General features: G+C 40.5%; 1 protein-coding gene across 4 annotated transcripts in view; it reads right to left on the reverse strand.

The window, feature by feature from the left end:
* Window positions 1-15,255, reverse strand: part of TIAL1 (TIA1 cytotoxic granule associated RNA binding protein like 1) — a 28,027-nt gene extending 12,772 nt beyond the window's left edge. The window contains exons 1-4 of one of the 4 annotated variants that reach the window (XM_030568179.1): window positions 15,032-15,255; window positions 5,272-5,368; window positions 1,230-1,379; window positions 921-975 (exon numbers count right to left, since the gene is read on the reverse strand). In XM_030568179.1, coding sequence (XP_030424039.1) covers window positions 921-975; window positions 1,230-1,379; window positions 5,272-5,368; window positions 15,032-15,060 — 331 coding nt within the window. In that variant the 5' untranslated portion in view covers window positions 15,061-15,255. The remainder of the gene's footprint in view (window positions 1-920; window positions 976-1,229; window positions 1,380-5,271; window positions 5,369-15,031) is intronic. The other 3 variants (XM_030568180.1, XM_030568183.1, XM_030568182.1) reach the window with 3 other exon arrangements.
* Between the last annotated feature and the right edge of the window lie 441 nt (window positions 15,256-15,696).

Here is a 15,696-nt window from a genome sequence, read left to right on the forward strand (position 1 = left end):
AGGAAAGGGACAGATAATATCATAATGACACTATATAAGTCCATGGTACGTGAACACCTTGAATACTGCATGCAGTTCTGGTTGCCCCATCTCAAAAAAGATATATTTGAATTGGAAAAGGTACAGAGAAGGGTAACCAAAGTAACAGGGGTATGGAATAGTTTCCATATGAAGAGAGATTAAAAAAAAAAAAAAAGACTCAGGACTGTTCAACTTAGCAGAGACAACTAAGGGGGGATATGACAGGGGTCTATAAAATCATGAATGGTGTGGAGAAAGTGAAATGAAGTGTTATTTACCCCTTCACATAACAGAAGTAATTGGGATCACATGATGAAATTAATAGGCAGCAGGTTTAAAACAAATATAAGGAAGCACTTCACACAATGCACTGTCAGCCTGTGGGAACTCATTGCTGGGGATGTTGTAAAGGCCAAAAATATAACTGGGCTCAAAAAAGATTTAGGTAAATTCACGGAGGATAAGTCCATTAATGGCTATTAGCCTAGATGGTTCAGGATTCAACCCCATGTTCTCACTGTCCCTAAGCCTCAGACTGCCAGATTCTGGGTCTGGACAAGACAGGATGGATCACTCAATAATTGCCCAGTTTTGTTCATTCCCTCTGAAGCATCTGGGATTGGCCATTGTCAGAAGACAGGATACTAGGCTACATGGACCATTAGTCTGACCCAGGATGGTCATTCTTATGTTCTTTAGTTTCCACCATTTGTAAAATAGAGTAAAATACAGGGAACCTTTTAAGACTTCAATTGTAAACACAAATGTGGGTATTTCTGCTATTAAAACTCAGCATGAGAGGTAAAATACAATAATATTTAGATATTTGTCACTGCAACCTATTTTTACACTAATCTCTATACAAATATTTCAGAATGTAATACTGTGGTATTACTTACTGGATGTATCTTTTTTCTGGCTACTCGGTGTTGTTGCCCAGTTTACTTTGACCTCCTGAAAATAAATGTCAGATTTAGCAAAATTCATAAAACTAGAAATTAATGTACACTCAAAGGCCACTTACAAATATTAACCTACACAAGTTCTCCTCCAATAGCAAGATAAAGAGTTTTTTTAAGGCATCAGAGGATGTATTTTTTTAAGCAAGACTGTGATGAATTGTTTTCAGTGAAATTCTTCACATAATAATTTAAATATTTTACATAAATCTAATTTCTTAAACCTTAGCTTTTTTTTATACAACTTACCTTTCCCAAAATTTTTCTCCCATTCATCGCAGCTAATGCAGCAGCTGCATCTCTGTGTTCATAAAATTCCACAAAGCAATAAGGGTCATTGCTTGTATGCTGCAAAACAGAAAATCCAACAGAAGAGTTGACCCTTCTGCTATCGGGTTGCTGAGAAGAAAATCCAGGAAAAAATATTACTTATAGCTAGAAACTTTAACAATGTTATTTCATTAGTATTAGATATAACCTTTAAAATAACATTAAAAATAATACATTGAACTCTTATTTTTTAAAATTATTTTTGAAGATATTTTGGACATTTCTTATCAAGGTTAAATCCATTTTTCAAGTCTTCATTTAGCATTAGTCTACTAAGCTTAACACAACAATTTACCTTAAGGTTACTTTCAGAGGGGAAAAATGGGTTTGGGAAATTCAGCATCTTTAAAACATACAAAGAAAGCCCGATAGATTTATCATTTCTCTCCTATCCCCTCCAAGTTTTTCTTCCTCCTCCTGATTGACAAAATCTTTCCTTTATTTGCCAAAGGACTCCTTGGTAGACCAGAAAACTGGAGTGGGAGACCTTTTAGCTCCAACAAGTGAAAATATTCAATCTTGTCAACAGTTGGATGCAAATATCTTTTGAAGGAGTCAATAGTAAAGTGTAAAAGTGACTAAAAATCCTCTCTTCACAACTGGTCAAGCTTTAATCTCAATACTTATGATGATATAATGCTACACGGTCTCCAATTATTTCATACTGTATGCTACGAACTGCTGGGGTTGGAAAGACCTGAAATTGTAATGTAAAATCAAGCAGATAAACCTGTTGGACTTTCTTTAGACTTTTTGAGGCAGGGAAAAAGAAGGGTACAAACAGCCCCATCTGCCCTTCAGGTCACTTTAAATAATACTAATTGCTAAACAATTTTATTAAATATAACAGCGACATTAAATGTAAAGGAAGTCAATGACTTCTGAGAAGCCAATCAAATAGTAATCATCATCATTACAGTATGAAATCCAAAAACTCTAGGTTTTAAGCTTAGTGCACACTGCAAACATTTTTCACAAAGTTGGAGTTTTACACTGGGATATCTGCATTACTGATATTCCATGTACAATCCCAGGACCAAAGAGCTCATAAAGCAAGTTCTGAAAAACAGTTAAAACAAAATTCAGTTCACTGTAAGAACCTCATTTTCCCTTCTGCCTTCTTTTAGATGAATAGGAAAATTTCTGTTGTAAATTAATTGCTAACCCACCGTGCTCTTGCACAGCAGCACTTTCTCCAGTAATGCCAGCAAAAATGTGGAGACTGGGTCTTTATTTCACACTACTTTAATCATTATTTGCCAATTGTTGGTTCATATGCGAAGTATCAGATACAAAGAAATGCCTATTTAAGGGATAATATGTGCTCAAATATAGTTTCCAGAGGGATATAAAGGAAGGCAGTCACTCACCCACATCTCTGATATTGACATAAGAGAACTGGATAATTTGGCCCTAACGTAGCACTATAGGACAGTGAAGAGGACAGAAACAGCCCTTCAAAACACCCTCAGTACGGGGCATCTGCCAGCTGGTGCAGAGCCACCACGTAGTCTCTACACTGGCCCTCTTCTCAGCCCCTGTGATAGGGACACGTTAGGAGGAGGACAGGATGTGGCTGGAGGCCTTGGGAAGCATATCTTAGAGTTTGCACAGTCTCATGGCTTCACTAACCACCAAGAGTGGGGTAGGTGCCCAGGTGCCCCAAAACACCACGGATATAAGTGAGGCTTAATGCCCTCTTTCTCTCTCCCCCCATCACATTCCTGTTACATGAAGAGGAAGAATGGAGGAAACTAAGGATCCATTAGTACATGTATTAGAGTTTATTCTTCCATTAGAACCTGCCCAATTTTCACCCTCATTTCAATTAAAGGGCCTTTTAAGGAGTGATTTGGGGTACCTCAGTTTTTGGGTGTCCAATTCAAGACACCTTTAAAGGTCCCAATTTGCAAAAATTACTGAGCATCCACTCTCTGAAAAAAAATCAAACCCATTTAGGCCATCTCAAGATGGGCACCCAACATCTCTAGTCAATTTTTTACTATTTGGTCCATGTCTTCTACAAGAGGGATAACAAAAATGGAAGCATAGAGCTGAGAGCAAAGGAAAGTAGCACACTAATTAGTCCTGGGGAAGAAACTATGCACCATCACAGATGGATACATTCAATACTATTTCCACTGGGAGAGATGAGAGAGAAGTTGGTGACTAGGTCTTGAACAAGATGCTTTTAAATAGGAGAGCTAGTTTAGTGCCTGTGAAAAGATGAGAACTAAACACTGATTTTAGAGAGAGAAGGACAGGATAGGCAGGTGCCACTCAATCTGTATACATAAGTATAGTTTTGCCATGTCTTCACCTGCAATACACCCACTATTCTAGTTATGGAAAAGAGTCTGCCAGTTGAATGTGAATTATGTACTCATGTACAAATGGGAACAAGGAGTAAAGGTGTTTTAAGGCACCTATTACTCAAACTAGGTTTGAAATGCATTTCCACAAATTAATAGCTGTTATACTGACCTACTGTACCACCAGCATAATATTTCAATCTAAATCTGAATGAGATGCAATTCCACAGACATTCAGATATTTGCAGTCTATTAAACACAATATAAAATACAAGTGTTATCATGCTGATTGTAGTGAGCCACCCTAAGAGAAACATCATACATTCCATTTTCTGTTTTCTCTCAATCTGAAAACTCAGACAAAACAAAGATGCCAGTTAATAATTTCTAAAAGCAAGCATTTATATTTGGTACTACTACAGGCCACCAATTTCAGGTTGAACTTTGAATGCACACACACTTTAAAGGCCATAAAAGGGCCCCACACATTTGGATACTTTATTACAGGTGAAACCTGTAATTTGACTAAGAAAATGGCACTGATTCTACTCTTACTGAGCTATTTTCTTTCATATTAGATAGCTAAGTCAGATAACTCAAGGATAAACTAACAGACTGGCTGAAGAGTACTAGGTCAGTGAAAGTCGCTGGAATATCTCAACCCTTCATCCATTTTAGATTATTTATTGACAGCTGCTAAAGTCACTGGGTAAGGAAGTGAACATGCGTGACTGAGAATTTATCTACAGTAGATTTTTTACTATAACTCCATTTAACCATCCATGGTTATTAAAGATGTAGAACTATAAAGATTGGGTTAAGATGTCTCCAGTGCTAGAAATTTCCATTAAGTTGTCATGAAACCAAAGGACGCTAATACTCAATTATACAAGCTGAAGACTGTCTTGGAAGGAGCTTATTCCTAAAGAGTACGTGGCAACAGAAACTCTGTTGCATCAGATGTCAGCTTGTGCTCAAAGACTGTCAACTGCTGAGTCATGCATAGTGTTGAGTCCAAATAGATAGAGCCCTGCGCAGATACAAAATTATATTCATGGATTCGGAGAGTCACAGATATAAATCAGTATCCTCAGAACTGCACAGCTCTCACAGGAAAGGCAGCAGCGAAAGGAGCAGAACATGGGGCTTCTGCTCCCATTAGCCAGCACCCCGCGCCAGCAGCTCCTCAGCGCAGCTGTACTGCCCCTATCCATGCCTACTGGGGCAGGTACCAGGCTCACCGGCAGCTGTTCCTGGTCGCGCTCCTGTGTTCAAGTGGCATGCACACCCCTAGAGGGGAGACGCAGACAGCTGCATGGAAGGGCCAGGGGCAGGGCTGGGGACAGTATGGAGGAGGAGAGGAGCTGCCGGCACAGGGTGTTGGGTCCTGGGAGTGGCAGCCCCACATTCTGCTGCTTTCACCGCTACTGCTCCTGGGAGAGCCCAGTGGTTCCATGGATACCAATTTATATCCGGATCTTTGGGTATAAATTTGTATCTGTGCAGGGCTTTACAAATACAGCTTGCTTAGGAAGCCACATTCTACCATACACCAGCATTGCAGAGATATGCCGCCAATCTGATTTTCTGCATTTTTATGCAAAACCAGTATGCTATATTTGAAACCATTTGGAAATGGAAGGCCTTACCTCTGTTATCATTTTACAGCTTTTGCATGGTCCAATCTGGCTGAATAACTGAAGTATAAGTACTTCAGTCACATCTCTGGAGAGGTTTCCTACATAGCTACACAAGGAAATAAACAACATTTTAAATCCAGCAACTTTATCTTCAAGTTTATAAAAGATTTGAACATATTATATGATTTCTATGTAAAACCTCCTTTTAAATATCCCACACTGAACAAAATACTTTACAATATTTGCATATGAACTTATTCACAGTTACTAAATTAACACGTTTCCTAAATTATAAGATTGGCAATGCAACCGAGATCATGAAACTAGAAATAGTAATGTAATAGTACATAGTAGTATTACTTTTGTCAGCAGTAACAAAAAGGGAGAACAGGCAATCAAATTGGGAATGATGTTTAAAATCAACTTTTAGTATCCACTGACTACCTGCCTAACACCATTTTGGAGGGTAGGAAAAAAATTATTCTTTTATATATCCAGCATCACATTCCTTAATATTTTATTGATGTAACTCAGCCACATGTGAAGATGACAAGTTATCTCATAATTAGAGAGCTCAATTCTTTGGTTCTATTGCATCTAGTCATTTGGGAAAAAACAATACACCCACAAACAAGCAATGTAACTTAGAAGGTAGTATAGACAAGGAGTATTCCATCAGGCGTCTGTTGTGGTAACTGGGAATTCTAGAGGGAGGGTAAATGTATTTAAAAAAAAAAAGTACACATGCACCATACACTCTTGCAAGTTTTGACCAAAAGTCATTCTCATACAAACTACTATACTGCCCTTTCAATTTTGTTTTATTTTTTTTTTAAGACTTAAGAACTTTTTAGTACTTACACAACCTTCATGACAATTCCAAATTTAAAAGTGTATCGGTTGGTCAATTTCAGGCCAAAAAAAGTTTCCTACTCAAACTCCAACAGGAAACTTCATTTACTTTCTTCAATACTGAAAGCTATTAGAGAATCTAGAATTCACCTCCACAAAAGATAAAGCCATGTCATGAAAAACTGCTGAAAATATACATTTTCTAATTTAAATTATCAAATTTCAGTAATTAAATGCACAGGAGTGGAACTGAATTTATATGTAAAAGTTGTACAGAGATATTCAATGTGTGTGTTTGTCAATAAAGCCTCCAATATGGAGGACAGTGATATTCACATCATGTAGGTATATTTACAACTTAAGAGTATCACAATACCATCCAACTATAAGTATTCAAGTGTGCCTGTTAAATCACAGACATTTCACATTAACGTATCACTTCCAAAAAACTTCACTATGAAGTTTAATTCATATGGGTAAAAATGAAGGCAGAAATACACTAAGTGAAAGCCATTTAAAGTGTTTGAAAAGTTGCTTCCTTCAACTAAAAAAATGAGAAACACCAAATTATCTTTAAAATCACTTTTTAAACACTTACATTTACTCCCTTTTGTCTGTTTATTACCTTTGAAAAGCCTGAAATAAACTCTCTGCCAATGTTATAGTTCCCTATTGGTCAGTCTTCTACTCCAATGGCGCTGAAATCAACCCTACCTACTTAACTGGTTTTGCACCAGTATCACACAGATCTAAATCAAGAGAAAACCTTTTAGGTTTCAAAACAGCACTTGTTAATTACTGTTTTTGTGAAGGTTAAGTATTTGTTTCTCTAATCTCTCAAAAGGTCTTAAATTTTAATTGGGGTCCTGAATAGCTTTTTTAAGGTATCACCTGGATATAAACTTTCCCATTTAGAACATGCATGCATATTTACAAAGTCAATTCTATATATAGTAGGGAAAACTCACTATCAGAAACTAATGGTTCACAACATTTTAGAATAAATTTCACCAAAACAAACAACTTTTTTAAAAAAGATATCCAGATAAACCAGCTACATACAAACATATACACACACACACACACACATAAAATATACAGCAGCCAGCTACACAAACACTACCTCGACATAAAACAACTCAATATAACACCAATTCGGATATCATGTGGGAAACCAGTGCTCGGGGGGGGGGGGGGGGGGCTGCGCACTCTGGTGGATCAAAGCAAGTTCAATATAACACAGTTTCACCTGTAACATGGTAAGATTTTTTGGCTGCCAAGGACAGCGTTATATCGAGGTGGAGGTGTACATAAATATATGCCATATAAAATTAGTTTAATTAAAAAAAAAAGCTACTAAATTGGGGGAGGGAAAACTTTTTGGCCTGAGGGCCACATCGGGTTTTGTAAATTTTATGGAGGGACCGTTAGGTGAGGGGGTTGTGGCCCGGCCCCCAACTCCTAACCCTCCCTGCCCCCATTCCCTGACAGCCTCTGGGAACCCTGCCCCATCCACACACCCCCGCTCCCTGTCCTCTGACCCCCGCCGCCCCATCCAACCCCTCCTCTCATTATTGACGGCCTCCCCGGGACCCCTGCCCCATCCAACCACCCCTTCTCTCTGTCTCCTGACTGTCCCATGCCACTCTATCCATATCCCCTCCTTCCTGACTGCCTCCCGGAACCCCTGCCCCCATTCAACCCCACTTCCCTACTGACCGCCCTGACCCCGATCCAGACCCCTGCCCACCACCCCAAACTCCCCTGCCCTCTATCCAACCCCCCATTTCTCCTTGCCCCCTTACTGCGCTGCCTGGAGCACCAGTGGCTGGTGGCGCTACAGCCGCACCGCCCAACTGGAGCCAGGCCACTTCACGGCCACCACCCAGCTCAGAGCAGGCTCTGCAGCTATGCTGCCCTAGGAGCTCACAGCCCCACCACCCAGAGCATGGCGGCGGTGGTGGAGTGAGAGAACTGATGCTTTGGGGGAGAGGGGACAGCAGGGGAGGGGCTGGGGCCTAGCCTCTCAGGCCAGGAGCTCAGGGGCCAGTGAGGATGGTCCCACGGGCCGGATGTGGCCCGCAGGCCGTAGTTTGCCCACCCCTGGACTAAACAATGCTTAATGTTTAAAGAACTTGCAGACTATTCATAGTCTGAACACTTAACCTTCAAGGATATTACTAGAATCAGACAAAAAAAACCTCTCCAGATTATAAATAAAATAATCCTTGTCAAGAAATAACCATTATTTTTGTAGGACCTACATAATGAGCACTTGTGTTTCCTCTGCTAGCGCTGCAGCAGTATAAGCTAACACATTCCCAAATGGTGTACACAGTCCACACTGATCAACTGCACGGCACAAACATGACAGTAAACACAATTAAGTCATGTTGGCTTCATCTCTATTGTCTCAAAGAAATGAGGGAAGACGTTTGCAATATAATAAAAGATCAGAAAGCGCATCATTCCAAAGTGTATATTAATACTGTGCAAAAACTATACAAAACAGAATCTCTTTCATGCTGGCAAGAAACTAAAGAAATCATTCTTCAGGAATTAGCATAAGCTTTACTCCACGCTATTTAAAAAATTTCCAAAAAGGACAGTAGGTAGGTTTATATAACTACTAAACCTTTTGCATAATGATTTTTAAGAACTTGCTATAACTCATGTTTCAGCCATTTTGTAGGCTGCTTCCTTATGGAAAAAAGCAATATTACCCTGGGACAACTAATTCCTAGATTTGAAGGAAGTATAATGCTTTATTGCAGTGGTCCCCAATGCGGTGCCCGCGGGCGCGGGGGCATCTTAATGCGCCCGCGTCCTGGCCCTCGGGAGAGCACCCGCCGGCATTTCGGTGGGGACGCCTCTCGATGACGCCGTTTGCCATTGACAAGTGATGTCACTGAGAGGCGGCGCTCCCGAATTTTGGCAGGGACGCCTCTCGTCGATGGCATGTAGCGTCATCAAGAGGCGTCACTGCCGAAATTTGGCAGCATTTCGGAGGGTGCTCCACCACCGCAGTGGTACTTCGGCTGGCGCTTGCCAGCCGAAAAGGTTGGGGACCATTGCTTTATTGGCTTAAGAACAAGCTTTTTAAAATTCCCTAAATGCGTATCAGATAATTGCATCACTCTATATTGCAGTGTTTTCCTTCAACTTTCAGTGTTACAAAAAAAATAGACAAAAGCAGTTTTAACACTATTCTTAAATTGCTACCATTCTGAAACTGCAGTACTGTAGACTCAAGTACATCTATTCCACAAAAAAAAAACACACACACACCAAAAACCTGCAGCAGCAAGTCTCAGAGCCAAGTTAGACTGACTTAGGCTCAATCTATGTGGCTAAAAATAGCAGTGTAGATGTTCCCTTTAGGGCTTGAGCTGGGTTTCAGAGCCCAGGCTCCATCCCAAACAGGAACATCTATAGTGCTATTTTTAGCCCTTTTGCACAAGCCCCATTACCTCAAGTCAGCTGACCCATGGTCTAAGACTCAATGTCACGGTTTTGTTTGTTTTTGCAATGTAGATGTACCCTCAGACCAATCTGTAATATAATGTTAAATAACATAAGCATAGCAATATCTGCAGAGTCCAGATTTCTAGAACTACATGAACAATTTGGCCATGCAAACTTATACAAGTTTGGGCCAGTCGGAGTTAAAGAGCAAGATTTAGCTTTAATATTTTATGCAATCTTTGTACTTAATATTAGCACTGTCCCCAATATATTCAAAGATGACTTAAAACAAAATACAAATATCAAACAACTTTGGTGTAAAGTAATTGACTATCCCAAATAACCAGGATAAGGAAGACACTCAGCACCTTTGGAACTGAAGTCTTATGTTACCAACATCCACTCCCCATTAAGCCACAAAACACCAGCTTGGTTTGAGTGGCAAGCCAATATACTTGTGACTTCACAACAGCCAGGGAAACAGCTACCTGTAACATGCAGCCAGCCTAGAAAGGTTTTTTAATATAAATTGTGTATAGTTTAAAAGTTGTACTATGTATTAAGACTATAAAATACTAAGTTTGCAGAACTATGTAATATGATGTTTCGAGCAAAGCAAGTGCTTTCAAAAATACCATTTTCAAAGTCTTCCAAGCTTTTTATATTATTATAACCCACAGGATAGTATTATGATTTTGCAAAACTGAAACATTATACAATAGAGAAAGGCACTTATTATACCTCTCTAGGTTGTCTCCTTAATTCATGGGACATCAATATGCTGTGGCTTCATGCACACTGACATATTTGTACAGTGTGTTCCCTTCTATAAAACTGTGGCACTTACATACTACACTGATAGGCATAGTTTAAAAACCTAGACCAGATACCAGAAGTCCAAGACATTGTACTACTGAACGATTTTGACAATGTCTACAGACCAAGGACTTCTCTTCACTACCGGGGTAAGTCAACCTAAGTTACGCTACTCCAGCTATGTGAATAACATAGCTAGAGTTGACATAGCTTAGATCGGTTTACCTCGGTGTCTTAACTGAACTGCATCCCGTCGACTTACTTTAATCTTCTCAAGGAGCTGGAGTAACAGGGTCAACCAGAGAGCACTCTGTGGTTGATTTAGTGGGTCTTTACTAGAACCACCTGATGCATCAATTGCAGCAGTGTGGATCTCCCCATAATGAAAACCAGTCCCAAGAAACAATATCTGAAGTTCACAGATCCTGTTAAGCTAGTAGAAGAAAAATCCTAACAGTAGAGTACAACAATCAACTAGGCAGAGGATCGAAAAGACACTATGAGAGTGACATATTGTACAGTGATAAACAGGCAAGTGAGGACAGCTATGTTTATAGCTATTTCTTTTTGACCCATCAAAGTTCTTCCAGGTTCTACCTTAAAGGAGGATACTGAATGTTTGTGGGGAGGGTAAGAAAAGGGGTAAGTTATATGGTGAAATTTTCACATAAATTCTAACTCTCTGACTTGGTCAGATGGCATCATCTCACAGATACTGCTAGTGAGCAGCAGGAGAAAAGGAAATGCTTTAGAAATTCCATATTGTACTATAAAAATTTCAATTGAAAAGAAATTACCTTTATCTATGAGACTTAGCTTTAAGTGAAGTTTGAGATTCAAAGTTTAACAGTTTCAGCTCAGTGCCCCACGGATCAGATTCCACATTCCAAAATACATAATTTGGCATAGTAGGTGATATAACACCTTTGTGTACAGTGGTGACTATTACAAAACTGCTAACTTGGAGAATTAACAACTTTAGTGTGCAAAAAGGGCAGTCCCGAGTCAGAGAACAGATCATTGGCAGGAATCATGTTCTAGCTTCCCAGGGAATCAAAGTAATAGACTTCAATGTCTATTGTTTGTGAAGGATAAGGATCTGACAGACATTAGAAGAGTAAGTTTGATTCCAACTAAAACTTACGAACAACACATCTGGGTTGATATGAAAGTTCTAAAGTACTCTTACCAAAAGAGCTTTTGAGGCCTCAAAAACTGTATTGCTTTTTTGTTAGTCTAATATATTTTATTACTGATTTCAGTCTCAACCAATGTGGCACTGAGGATCAATTCAAAAGTACTTTTTTGCTGTTACTTTCTATATAATGTTAAAAAGGAGATTCTGATCAGCATCCAGACACCATTATATGAGGCACTGTAGAGGTAAACATAGTTTTTTCTTCTTTACCATACTGCCATGTTATGCTGAGTTATAAAAATAAGCTGACAATTTATCAAAATACTACCATTTCCTTTGAGAAGTAAGCCAACAATATTTTTTTTTTCAGATTTATATAAAAGCCTGTGAGCTGTGAGAGGTTAAATGGTCTTTAAATTTCTAGTATTTCAGATACTTTTAACCATTAAGAAAGTCATTAAACACCAGAAAGTAATATAATACCATTTGAGATACTGTAAAATAAGTTAATACTGTAGGCAATTAATATTTAAAACAATTACTTATGACCTAATGTCTTTAGGGCTTTTTTCCAATTAAAACATTTGATCCCTAACTTGCAGGTGTCTATAGAAGAAAAAAATGATAACGTACAGTATTTTCCAGTATGGTAATAGAAGAGAACTCCTAAGATCTATTATCTCTGATAAGTGAAATACCACATGCGCACAGAACCGTGATACTTATTTTATGGACCACATGATTATACAATTGATCAATTGGGTTTAAATATAAAATATCTACTACTTACTTTAAAAACAATTAGAGTTCAATGTGCATTACTATTTGGTACTAGATGTCAGTGAGCATCTTGTTCAACTGAAAAGGCATGAATGTTATACAGTAACCATAAAAAAACCCAAAAAACCCCCAAGATGAGCATTTAAGTGAGAATCCTAAATTTAAACACATTATTGGTATTTCAGATGAAGCCAGAGGTGTTGGAAGGTCTAAGCAATTCTACAGCAGGATTTTTGATATTATGCAAGAGAAAATTCTTTGTATTTTAAGAAAAGCACTTACTGTATATTAACTTCACAAATTAAGCAGATTTATAATCATATGTGATTATTCAATCTTCTTCTGCAGCTCTTCTGAGGTGTTATTTCAGACATCTTAGCACAAATGTAATCTTGTAATTAAATGGCTAAGGGTTAAACTAGTTCACTTCCTGATGCCTCAATCAAAACTATTAACTCAACACCAGAACTTGACAACAGCAGCAGCAGTCAGAACCCATTTAAAACTTAGCCTAGTTCTAACTTTCCCAGAAGTATTTTTGTTTTTAGTGGGGAAGTCAGGAGTATATCTAATTCATTAAATTAAACCTCACTGTGCACCTTATTCTTTTCTCCTTCCCTCACTTAAAAAAAAAAATTCCTAAGATTATTCCCCATTGTCATAAATAGGCACTCTTTATATGCGTTTTAAAAGGTCTATATATAAAATAAAAGTTTTATTCAAACTATTTTCAGTTAGTTTATAAAGTCAGCTCCCTCTGCCAGTTTTATGAAGAGCAGTATCTACTATATCAGGGGTTCTCAGACTGGGGATCAGGACCCTTCAGGGGGTTGCGAGGTTATTATTACATGGGGAGTTGTGAGCTGTCAATATCCATTTCCAAAAGTTATTTGGGGTAGAAGGACTCAAAGTATGCACCTCAAAGAGCAAAGGTAGGCCTTGTAATTGTTATGCTAAATCAGGAATTATCAAATCCAACTTTTGTGGATTGGGGAAGAGGAGGGAAAGAGATAGACTATGACCTAGAAAAATAAAATTGGTTAGAGACCAAGTTTATTCCCAACTCAGTCTGCATTTTTAAGTGTCTTAACAACCCAAATTAGCCCCCAAAGGCCATTTCAAAGCTATTTTCCAAAGGCAGGCAAAAGGGCACCCTCCTTGTCCACATGCACAGTTTGAGTCTTTTGTATTTCATATAGTACAGAAGTTCTCAGACTTTTGTACTGGTGACCCCTTTCACACAGCAAGCCTCTGAGTGCAACCCCCACCCCCAATAAATACATAAAAAAGTGTTTTTAATGTATTTAACACCATTATTAATGCTGGAGGCTGACAGCTCACAACTCCCCATGTAATAATAACCTCGCAACCCCCTGAAGGGTCCTGATCCCCAGTCTGAGAACCCCTGATATAGTAGATACTGCTCTTCATAAAACTGGCAGAGGGAGCTGACTTTATAAACTAATTGAAAATAGTTTGAATAAAACTTATTTTATATATAGACCTTTTAAAACGCATATAAAGAGTGCCTATTTATACTTTCCAAAATATTCCAACATAACTAAAGCACAGCATATTTCAATATGACTATTAGCAAACTAAGCAACTCAAAAGGACATATTTGTTTATTTTAAGGAATTTTTGTAAGATTAAGCTCATTTGCTTAGAAGGAAACCTTCAAGCTGTTAGTAAGTCACCACACACTGACACAAAACTCAAGATGTAGTGATTTCTTATGACAGTGTATAACAAAAAACATACTATATAAGTACTGGAGAAAAAAATGACTTTTCTAAACACCCAGTTTTAGGGAAAGAACCCCTCTTTCACAATGGTCTTCACCTCACCCCAGGAAAGAAGATGAAACAATGAACATCTGTTTCATGACACCACAAACTAGAACCATGAGGAATCCATTTACCTTGGAGTAGTAGTGGGTATTCTTCTGCCATATATACAATTCAGGTGGGTGAAGGGAGGGTTTAGTCACAATAACGAAGCAGGCGTATGTACATGCCTATCTTAATGCTCTTCCCTGAGCCTTAAGAGTACAATAAGGTACATGTCTTCCTCGAAACTGTCAGCCATTGATTATGCACCCCATTCACGATTCTGGATCTCCCCAGGGCCTCCCTCTACACTCACACGACTTCTGACTCTCCACTTCCCTCTCAAAGTCAGTATCATCCTGACTAGTTTCCTCCTCCTCCTACCTCACTTAATTTTTTGCACTTTGCCTTTCAGTTGCTGGATTCCCCCCCCCCCCGTCGGTATTTTACTCTTCTCCCTTCCCACACTTCCAAATCCTGGACCATGCCTCGCCCCACCCAATATCCTCTGCCTCCCTCCAGGTTGTGTTCTCTCCCCCGCGAAATTCTCCTCCTCCCTTTCCCACTTTCTGTAGTTTCCTGTTCCCTCCCTCTTGCAATCTCGGTCGCCCCCAACTCCCGTCAATATCATCCACTTTCCCCTTCCTCTCTCCAGTGTCTGTGGTCTCCCCTCGCCCCCCACCCCCTCCCGTCAATATCCGCCTCCCTCCCCAGGCCAGGCTCCTAATGCTGTGGCAGCACGTCCCGCGCCACGCTCTGAATTCCCACCCCACCCGCAATATCCTCCCGCTAGTTCCCGGGGTCCTCCAACCCCGGGTCCACCGGGGGGCTGCTCCTGGCCAGGCCTCCTGGGCTCCCCCCGCCCGGCTCCCGCTCCCTCTTCACTCACAGGGTCCTGGGCTGCCCGTCGTCTTCCATCACGGCGTGAGGGCCGTCCGCAGCCGTCTCCGGGGGGCGCGCTGGGGGGGCTCCGCCGCGCAACGAGAAGGGAAGGTGCGGGCCCCAGCTCCCCTCGCTCCGCCTCGCCCCCGCGCCAGGTCCCGACACCGCAGTCCGAGCAAGAGAGGGAGGCAGCACTACAAAATGGCCGCCACCGCCAGCCACTCAGGAAGCCGCGAACTGCGCAGCCGCAGCCGCAGCCCGCTCCCTCTCCGGCCGGATTCTCCTTCCCATTCCCCTCCACAGCGCTGCGGTGCCGTCTGGGGGCCGTAGTCACAGAGGATAAGACTTGGGTAGGTGGACGGGATTACCCCACGGCCCTCTGGGAACTGTAGTTCTAGGAGGCGGGACTATCTCAATACCCCCAGAAAACTGGAAGGGATGGGAGGGCAAAAGACTATAACTCCCAGCATGGCCAGCGGCGGACGGACCAGGCATTTTAGGGAGAACATAGGGCATCCCCCGCCTCTTCTCTGAAATGCCCGGTGCCACAGTTCGGTCCCGTTGAGCGGGGCGATCATTAGCAGTAGCTGATTCGCCCCAGATAACCTGGGTGGGTTTAGTTGCGGCCTTTTAAAACCTTGAGTAACTCGGCCTGCTTGGACTGAATAAACA

The sequence above is a fragment of the Gopherus evgoodei genome, chromosome 7, assembly GCF_007399415.2.
Source record: "Gopherus evgoodei ecotype Sinaloan lineage chromosome 7, rGopEvg1_v1.p, whole genome shotgun sequence".
In the NCBI taxonomy this organism is placed as follows: domain Eukaryota; kingdom Metazoa; phylum Chordata; order Testudines; family Testudinidae; genus Gopherus; species Gopherus evgoodei.